General features: G+C 44.9%; 1 protein-coding gene across 1 annotated transcript in view; it reads left to right on the forward strand.

Annotated features, from left to right (window-relative positions):
* COMMD1 (copper metabolism domain containing 1) overlaps positions 1-8841 on the forward strand; it is a 79748-nt gene extending 70907 nt beyond the window's left edge. Inside the window, exon 3 of the mRNA XM_061356175.1 lies at positions 8702-8841. Within this exon, the coding sequence (XP_061212159.1) occupies positions 8702-8809 (108 nt within the window). The 3' untranslated portion in view covers positions 8810-8841. The remainder of the gene's footprint in view (positions 1-8701) is intronic.
* Positions 8842-10475: the final 1634 nt, after the last annotated feature.

The following is a 10475-nucleotide window of genomic DNA, read 5'->3' on the forward strand; positions in this document are numbered from 1 at the left end:
GTTCAGTGCCAGCCTCTGTATTTGTGCAGTGTGCTGTAATAGTTTTAAGTGGAAGCATGGGTAAGTAACCCCTGTAATAGAGTTTGTGGAGGGGGAGCACACAGGGCAGGATGCTGCTCTCTGGGCGGGATATGGGAAATACATAATGCTAAAGCAGTTCAAAAAAGGGAAACGGGTACAAATCAAAGTGATCTTTTACAAAAAAATAAGAGAAGTTGGAAGGCTTACAGGAATCAATGCAAGTTCTTACCATCCGTTTGAAAATAGCATAACCACATAGAAAATATATAAAGCTTGCATAACACTTAAGCTGTCTTTTTCTTCTTGTGAATTCTTTATTATATGTTATTCTTGTTAATTTGATGCGAAACATGTAAGAACTACAGTGTAAGCATCCTTCTAATTAGTTGCACTGATTAAAATATGGATATCATCATCCCCCCCCCCCCCCCCGTAACACTTTCTGAAAAGAAATCTGTGCTTCTAAAAGAGACATAAAGACCAGCAGGTTAAAGCACGTGCATCTCTGCATCCGTAAATACTCATTTTTCATGTAAGGTATAAAACATGAAGTAGGCTGCTAACAAAAAGCAATGACATTACATTTGCTGTGCAGTATCAGAGACCTAGTCCTATGCTCCTGGAATTATTCCAGTTTCCACAATCCTTTATCTGTTTAATCTGTGATATTACAGGCTTGATGTTACATTAAAAGTATTAAAAACTCTGCAAGCGGGTTAACCGTTCTTTTCTACGGGGCTGTAGTAATCATTTGCTTAAGAGATTCTTGGTTCATGTAATACCAAAATAATGGAGGGGAATTAGAAGGCACTTCCAGTTACAAATATTTGTGCTTTATTTTATACAGTATTATGGAAATGAACTGCACTTTACCTTACAGTTTTTTAAGGCCGTGATTATAGGCTTGTGGCAAAAATAGCTCTGCACTGAATGAAAAGTAATGGATTTAGTATTGTCAGAGATGTGGTCATATGAGATCAGTGGATCCGTTCCAATTTTTCTGGAATTATCTAGACTTTGCTGTCATTATCTTGTGCCCCAGTGTATCTTTGCAGAATATTAATGAATCTAAGAATAACTTCTGAGGTTTGCAGGGGGATCACGACTGATGCAATGTGATGGAAGATGCAATGCAGCATCTCGTACTTTTATCTCCCTGCACTGGTTTGTGACAGCCTGGTTTTGGGGGGGTTCTTTTCTTCTTATCACTTATGAGGTGTTCCCAATCTGAGCATCTAAACAGCAAAAATAAATTGCTTTCATAAACCTGTGACACAAAATACTCCTCTTAGCATGAATCACCCAGTTCAGTGTCGTGTTACCCTGATTTCTGAAGAAGAAATAAGCTCAAATTCAGTATTTTTCTTCTTTTTGAGGTCTTGTTTTCCTACTTTAGAGAACATTGTCATGGTAACTTACACATTATCTTTTACTACTTCTTTTAGCACGAATTACACAGGTAATTTCTGTCTCATGTTCTCCCCAGTCCTGCTAGGAATGGCGTGAGCAGGTATTCCTTGTAGAAGCAAACCTGGAGCAGCCAGGAAGCGCTCAGTGCTGGGAGGGATCCTCCACCATGATGTTCTACGAGAAGATCAGGTGTAGCCCCCTGTGTATTTTGACATTCCTGCAGCAGCTACCACAGATGTTTGCATGGAAGATGGATGTGGGTTTGCATTGTGCCTCTTAACCAGGCAGCCCTGGTGAGTCACATCTGAGTTGTGTGCACTAAGGGTCAAGGAGAGGCCTTCCAAAGAAAGGTTTGGAAGCAAGTGATAGTGATGATAATGCTGAGGTGAGTTTATCAGGGTTTACTTATCAGGGTTTATTTATTTTCTGCCACCAGACAGTACAATAGCAAGTTCCCACAGTAATGAGTAAGAGTCTGCGATGAAGGGAGCTTCTGCAATAGAACTTGGCAGCATCATTGCAAAATGACTTTCAGATGTGCATTTTCCAAGGAGAATGAGTCCTTTCCCTGTTTTAAATGTGTCCAATTTCCAGTTTGAATTTTGGGTTATTTTGGGTTTTTGAACAACCTGGTCTAGTGGAAGGTGACCCTGCCCATGGCAGGGGGTTGGAACCAGATGAGCTTTACGGTTCCTTCCAACCCAAAACCATTCCATGATGCTATGATTATGTTGGGATTTTTTTATTATTATTTCTTTTGTCTTGTCTGTTTTGGGGTGGGAGAATTTTTTTTTTTTTTTTTTTTTAATTTTTAAAATCCTCCCCCCCTTTTTTTTCTTTTAATCAAGATTTCCATTTCTTTGTCATGCAAGCCTCTAAGCAGGTCCAGCTAAACCTTGCAGGTGACACTGTTTCTGTCTGTGTTAAGAGAAATAGCTCTAACATGGAGCCTGCTATTAATACCTTGAGGCAGTGGCCAGGTCACTGGCATGACCAGGGCTATTTGCCAGCTCCCTTTTAACACTGGAGCCAGTGGGCTCCACAGGGAACTCAATGTCCGTGCTTTAGAGCTGCTTCCGCTCCCCCTGCTCCCAGCAGTGCTGAGGTGTTGAGGGGTGGCCAAAGCCACCTTGTGCTTTAAATCTGTCGACTTGAAAGCGAGCTGAGTGACCCTGATGGAGCATTGTGTAAAAGAAAGTCTAAAGGACTTTGACTGGTTTGTATTATTGTTATTTGCAAAGCCAAGGTGCAGTTACTGCTGTCAGGTCTCTGGCAGTTCCCTGTGTTTCCTCACTGGCTATTTCCAGACACTTTCTTCTCAGGTACAATTATAATGTTTTAGTGATTAAGAAATAAAAAATGAGTAACAGAGAATGTGCAGTTCTTGGCTGTGAGAATGGGAAGCTGGATCGCACTGGCACAGGCCAAACCTGCCCTGGTGCAGAGCAGGCAAGGAGGAAATCGTACCTTCTATGTCAGGGTAAAATGGGAACTGATAAGGCCAGTATTGATTTAGCCCATGGCAGGGGGGGTTGGAACTAGGTGATCTTAAGGTCTTTCCCAAGCCTAACCATTTATGATTCATTTATGACTTGGGATATTATTTACAGGGTCATCCCTGCAGGTGTTTTACTAAAATAGCGTTTAAATGGAATTAGCAAATTTGGAGGATTTCTTTATGAGATGTTTTTTCGGTAACCCTAACTCGTGCTGCTGAAGCGTGTTCTATCTAAGCCCATGCACGTTTCCTTTTACTCCAGATAAGCAGAGTCTTGAGACTCATTTGTAAAGTGGGAACCCCCCCAACATGCTGTGGATGTCCTCTGGAATCAGTGTTTTGTCTCTTCTGTTTAATTAATGCCTTGGAAACAAAGCAACATTAGTTTCTGCTCGTGGGTGTTGCTGGAGGAGATGAGTGTGCTCTGAATTCCCACGCGTGTTCGCTGCCGTGCTTGATGCAACCTGACCACAGGTTGAGGCTTGCGTGATGTTCAGTGATGCCTTAGTGACCGGCTCCTTGCACCTCACCCTGCCAGCAGCTTTCTCCAGGATTGTTTTATTCACCCCCCACTGGCTTTTCTGTTTGCAGCCTGATTTGCTTGTGTTGCGAATTGTGAGGTATTCATCTGGTGTTAGTACATTGCTGATTTAACCCTAACCCGGCTGCTCTGCAGTTTCTTTAGTGCACTTACAATAAAAGTCAAAAGTGTTTTTCAGAGATGTGTTTCCAGAGGTAATTCTGTCTGAAAGATAATGTTTGGTTAGCTTGTAACATGGCTTTAAATATCCTTGCCTTTCTTCTGAATCATAAGATTGCTTGGGTTAGAGACCATCCAGTTCCACCCCCCTGCCACAGGCAGGAACACCTCCCACTAGACCAGGTTGCTCAAAGCTGCATCCAACCTGGCCTTGAAAATAAGTAATTTGAATGTGTTGCATTCTATTTATATCTGAAACCTCCCCCTCAATAACTTCTTAGGATGAAACATAAGACATGTATTATTCACATATATAGGTATGCCTGAAATCCTCCAAAGGCAGGTTGTCCTTTATGTATTTCAGTGCTTTTTGCTGCTGCACAACTAAGGCCGTCTGAGTAAGATGCCTGGCACCACATTGTGCAGCAGGAGGGTGCCTACAGCTGGGTGTGCTGTGGTGGGAAATGGCAGCATCCGTGGAGGAGTGGTGAAACCCTGCTGGGCTGGCGGGGTCCACCTTGTCTCTCTGCAGGCTCTGTGCACAGAGCTCTCTGAGCTGCTGCACACATCCTGCTGCAGGTCTGGTGTGGGTTCAGCTGTGGCACGTGAGCCAGATGTGGTCTGCAGGTGACTCCTGGCCCAGCTGTTCCGCAGAGGTGACCAAGCAGCCGTTCAGGAGGAAAACTGTCCGTGGTTGGCTCCTGGCATATTAGGGTAGAATATTACATCGTTTTACAAGGGCCTGCAGTGACAGGACAAGGGGGAATGGGTTTACACTGACAGAGGGGAGATTGAGATTAGACATTAGGCAGAAGCTCTTCCCTGTGAGGGTGGTGAGGCCCTGGCACAGGTTGCCCAGGGAATCTGGGGCTGCCTCATCCCTGGCAGTGTTAAAGGCCAAGGATGTAATGGCACTGATAGATAGACCAGTGGCCTCTGGAACCTGAGTTCAAGGCTGCAAGTGGGCCTGTGCTCACTCCAGGCACGTCTGAAATCCAGGGAGGTGAGGATGGGCACAGAGCGTTTCCTGTATTCTCCTTGCACAGCTTTAAAATGCTGCTGCTTCTCATATGGAAATAGTATCTAATGGGACAAACCCTGCATTTCTCTCTGTCTCCATGCCTTGAATGATACAGAGTGCTCCCTGAGAGAAGGTGGAGTTGGCTCCCTCTCCCCTTGCACAGGACATCTCTGCTGAGCCATGGAGACCTGCTCTCCTGGTAGCTGGCTCCCAGCTTGGCAGCACTGCTCAGGTTTAATGGCAAAAAGCCCCCAGTTCCTTGAACCCACCTGAGCTCTGTTGTTGAGGCTGTCATCAGCACCTCAGCATCTTTGTTCTGTTGCTGAGCAGTTTGTGTTTCCTGCCCCTTGGCAGGAGGTTCCCCTCACCTCTCACAGCTTTGTCCAAGGTGTTTCCACCTGAGCAGGCAAATATTTGCATGTAGCAGCCTTCACTGTCCTTGGGCCAGCAAGCGTGAGGCTTGGCACCCCACTGACTGACCCCCACCAGTGTCTCATGTGCAACCACTGCTTGCTAACAAAGCTGAACTCCTCACTTCTGCATTGGGACATGCCCCAAAGCCACCACCCTGGCCCATGGAACAAGCCTTAGTCAAGACACTTCATGATCCAAAGCAGGTTTACCCCAGGTTGTGTTGCAGTCCTGGCAGTGACCAGGTTCCCTGAATGAGTGTCATAGGAGGTCCCTGAATCAAGTGGAAATGAATAGGAATAAAATTATACATGAACACAGAGGGTTTATCTTTGGTTTTCCAATACAATAGCTAAAACTTAGAAATACCAGATGGATTCAACTTGCTGGAAACGATTTTAAGTAACTGCTCCCACTGATGCAGTACAGAACTACTGTATGTTTTTAAGTTTGAACGTGTGAGGACCGGTTTTCTAAGAACACATGGTTTTTAACTGTAGTTACCGAGATGAAGTTGTGCTTCTCTTCGTCTCTCACATAAAGGTTTTTGCAGCACTCTTGTTACTGAAAAAGAAAAAACCTGGAAGATCTGATTCGAGGCTGGGGGGAGTTTGTGTTTCTTGGATGTTTGTTTTGCAGTTCCTTTTTATAGCCCAGGCTCAGGAGGGAAGTGGGAGGAGGGGTGGGAAAGCATGTGGGGGTAAACCAAGACAGCCACAGGAAATGGATGTCCATTCCCACACCTTTCTGAGAGCACCAAGCTTGGCTTTCCAGCCTGAAGGTGGGATGCACGTGCTGTTGCCACTGCACACAATTATGCTCTAATGGCCCTGCTTATGTGCATACATGTGCCTTTTTCTAAAGACCCTGTCCATCTCAAGGCCAGGTTGGACAAGGCCTTGAGCAGCCTGCCCTAGTGGAAAGCGTCCCTGCCTGTGGCAGGGGGTCGGAATGGGGTGTTCTCTAACATCCTTTCCAACCCAGGCCATTCTATGAACCCACGATCTCCATAAAGAGCTCAGCTGAAGCCCAGTGTGCTGTTCTTCAGGACTTGCATGCAATGAATAACTTGTTCCATTTTGGTTTTGGGCTCCAAGGGGGCTGAAATTTTCTTTAGCAGTAGGAAGCACCAAAAGAGATGCCGTGTTTCTTGCTGAGGGGGAGCAGAGGTACCAAATCTGTGCTGCTCCTGGAGGACACCTGAGGAGAGCAAAGGGGAGTTTAGAATTTCACAGCTCTGTCTTCTTTTTTCTTCCTGTTTTTCATGGAGGGTATAAACTGATGAGGCATTAAATAAAAAACACAGCCCTCTTGGTCATGTTTTAGATTGGCCCACATGAGACTGTCATAACGAGGTACCATACAATCCTCATAGGAAAGTTTTAGCCGCTTCATTTTAAAGTACTAAGTACTAAAGTACTAAAAAGTACACTCAAGCTTGTATAAAATGTCTTGCAGAGTCTTAATGTAATCCAGGAGTGTCCTTTTGCTCAGTCTACATTTCTTTTAACTGACAAAACCTGAAGAGGGGGGCAAAAAAAGGCTCCTTATGCCTTAGGCTTGTGTAAAAACATCTCCACCAAAGCTGGGCACTTTGCTCTTCTGTTCGCTCACACGCGCTGTGTCATTAAACCCTAAAATCAGCTTATGCAGATGTTGGAGGTTGCATGGGCAAACCCTGGCCTGGGGAAGTTGATGGGCTCACATGACTTGGGGTGCACAGTTGTGGCTGGAAAGCCTGGTATGTCACCAGGAGTTTGGCCTTGGAGTTTGGCCTGTTGAGGACTGTGGCTGTGGAGTTAAGCTGTCAAATTCATCACCAAACATCTTCCTTCTGCACAGTGACCAGCTGTAATTATGCTTTGCTGTAATTACACTTGCAGAGATATTTTATACAAGGTATTTCCATAAGATGTGTCAATAACCATTGTCAAGAACAAGAAAAATGATGTGAGAGAGCCCTTGCTTCCAAGTCCTAGATTTCATATCTCTCTTGTCATTGATCCTAAATGTTTAATGCTACTTCTGTGAAGTTTTGGAATGTACTAACTGATGCTATAGAGATTAATAATTAGCTCTAAAAAAAGAAAACCACAACCTATGGTTTCCAGTAGGATGCTGTTGATGAACATAATCGCTTGCTCACACAAAGGCCTTTCCTAGTAGCCACCTGTATATTCTGCGTGGTTTATATTTACCTATGTGACTATTACTGAACTTTACTGGTGCATCATTCAAACACAGTTCTCCTTAGTTCTGTGAAAGCCTTTCTAATAAGAAGCACCCACATGCTAAATCTACAACAAACCTCTGTCCCTTGGTCCATTGGTTGATTTGGTTGTTAGCAGATAAGATAATAAACATTTAATGAAAATGCTTGCAGCAGTCCTAAAATTAACCCAGTTGATGGGTTTAATTTGTCCGGTGATTTTATCCTTGTGTGTTAACTATTAATTCCATAAACATAAAGGATGAAGTTGTGGTGGCTTTGGAAGGGGTTAATTATATGAAAAAAAAACATATTTTGAAATAATGATAGAAATTTTAGTCTGCCAGAAAACAGGTGAGACCCGGAGATGCCCTTCTGCTTTTACAAGCACCACGGGGCCTGTGTTGCATATAGAAACTTGGTGGATATACAGTGATTCTCATGGCTGACACTATTCCAGTGTCTCATAAGGAAACCTCCTCCGTACCAGCTGCACTTCCATCTCCAGACCCTTTCAGTTTGTTTCTCTGTCACTGACGGTGCTTCACCTGGAATGACCTTTAGGACACAGGCTTCTGGCAATCTGAATATTACTTCTGCCAGATTCACTGTAGGAAATGCTTTGTAACTGTAGACATAGCAGTAGGTAAGGTTAATGGGCTGGAGATCTCACTATTTGGTTCCATATCACTGAAACTTTATATATATATATATATATACCCTCATATATACATGCATATTCTTTTACATATTTTTTTTTCTTTATTATCTGGGCCTTCAAAAATATTGTTTTACTATATCCCAATATCCATCTAGTCAATAGATAACTACTTTTCAAGACGTGACAGGACTTTTCAGAGTGAATCAGTGCTGCTTCACAACTCACTTCTAAGTCTGTATTGACACTACAGCCCATGTACAAGAGAGTATAAAACTCTCCTGAATTTCCAGACTGGAATGTCCTGTACACAACTCTGTTTGGGAGTCTGATTTTTCCCTGTATAAAACCTTGGTTTTGTATGTAATGAGCTTTGTGCGGCAGCTCCAGTCACTTTGCAGTTCCCAGTGTCTGAAGCAACAGCTTTGTGGATTGGAAAGAAAAGGGGAATTTTCACATATAATTCAATTTCCACAAGTTTTGCAGAAGCCTGCAGCTAAGGAGAGACCCAAACTGATGCCTACACTGAAAGGAAAGGTGGGCAGAGCTCAGCTGTCCTGTGTCCACTTTGGCAGCTGCTGGCACGTACTGCTCTCGCTCGGTTGGTGTGGAGCCAGCATCTGGGTCTACTGAGGTTATTTGAGTGGTACCGGGAAGAAAGGGGACACAGGACGCATATTATCAGGAAACCAGAACTCGCTGTCCTGCCTCCATTGTATATCTGAAACCCTGTTATCTTTCTCAACTATTGTTCTTACAATTTTGTTTTGTAGGAATCGGAGTTCCTCTGTTTGGAGTTTGATGAGGCCAAGGTGAGCCAGATGCTGAAGAAGCTCTCTGAAATAGAGGAGAGCATGAACTCGTTGACTCAGACCACTTAACCAAATAAAGAGATTGGAACTCAGAAAATGAATGGCCCTCGGTACTTTTTCATTATTCCCCTTTGTGCACATAATCTAGCTAATGATTGTTAAATCCTGATTAAAACCGCAGAATGCGTTCACAACCAAGTATGGGCTAAGTCACACTATGAAGCTTTCTCCATCCCCTCCTCCAGGCCTGTTCTCCAAGCCAGCAGTGGTGTTGTTTGCATAAAGCTTTGCATCATCAGGCCTTTGAGTGGAGCGTAGCTTTTCTCTTTTTCCCCTCAGTCAATCTCTGAGTCATGCAGATGCTGTAAATACTGGGCTGGATGAACAGCAAAGGTAAATTGGCCAGTTGTGGCAGGGAAGAAATGAGCACAAGAAACAAGCAGACTATGGGGGACTCATGTTTATCCTTCCAAACCATGGGCTATGTAGAGCAAATCCACCCACATGAACTGTGTCTGCTTCGAGCTTAAAGTCCAGGAGAGAAGGTGAAGTGCAGCGAGTTCAGGGAGCAGAGACAAACACACTTCTGTAATGGGAGTGTCTGTGCTGCTGAGGATTAAATGGATCCTGAGGGTGTGAGGTTGGGCAGTGTTGCTAGACCATCCAGTCACACCTACCCAACACTATGGAGAGCCAGAGGGCAACCCAGAGGAGCCACAGGGCTGGGAAATGCTAGTTCTCCCAAAGGAGCAGCCCTCCTACATGTGCTGAGCACCCGATCCAGCAATCTGCTGGCAAGCCTTCAAAGCCACTTCTGACCTGCTTCCCCAAAGACCATCCACCCTCATCAGCCTTCCAGCTCTCGGTGGGTAGTGGTGCAGCCCTGGCACCAAGCTGCACGGTGTGTTTGAGAGGCCAGTGCTTTGTCAGAGCACAGTTTAACTTGGCTGCTCTTAGTCCTGTTTGTCATGATGTTTGTTTTGACCTCAGAAAGCCCCAGGTTAGACCCAGGGTTTCTAGTGTGTGCTCATTCAGCTTGGAATTTGGATAAAAGGAAAATGTCCTTGGCAGCCTTGCAGGCCAAAGCCCTGTTGATAAAATAGTTGTGTGAAGAAAGCTTCCAGAGGCAGATAAGGTATGCATAGGGCACCACGAGCTGAGTTCCCCAAGTTGCTCTGGCCCTTGGCTGTGGAGACACCCACATCTCTTTGCCATAGCACCAAACTGCGGAGCAACCACCACCCTTCTGCTGCAGAGGACCGAGAACTGTTTTCTGTTTCAGATGTTTCCGTTCAGGGGTGCACGTCCCTGTCACAGCAGGATGTATAACCACACAGACTGGCTTATCCATGCAGGACGACCTGGAGGGGCTGTCCTGGGCATGGAGCATGATAGTCCCTACTGGAGAAATACCTGATTGTCCATAAGGTGGTGGTGGAGCAGCTGGTGATGACAGTGGCTCACTGTTTTGTGCTCTTAACCACAGTACACTGTTTTGTACTTAACCAGAAGGTGTGCCCACTGTCCTGGGTTCAGCAGCAGCAGTCATTTTTCTCTTTCTTGGTAGCTGGTGCAGTGCTGTGTTTTGACTTTCGGGCTGGGAACAGAGCTGAAAACAATGATGTTTTGGTTTGGCCAAGGACTTTGCAAGCCTCATGCTCTGCCAGGGAGAAGGGAAGCTGGGAGGAAGCAGAGACAGGACACCTGACCCAAACTGACCAAAGAGGTATTCCAT

This window comes from Neopsephotus bourkii, unplaced genomic scaffold (genome assembly GCF_033783945.1).
Source record: "Neopsephotus bourkii isolate Nb327-2 ecotype Australia unplaced genomic scaffold, CSIRO-AGI_Nbou_v1 NB_845, whole genome shotgun sequence".
Lineage (NCBI taxonomy): Eukaryota > Metazoa > Chordata > Aves > Psittaciformes > Psittacidae > Neopsephotus > Neopsephotus bourkii.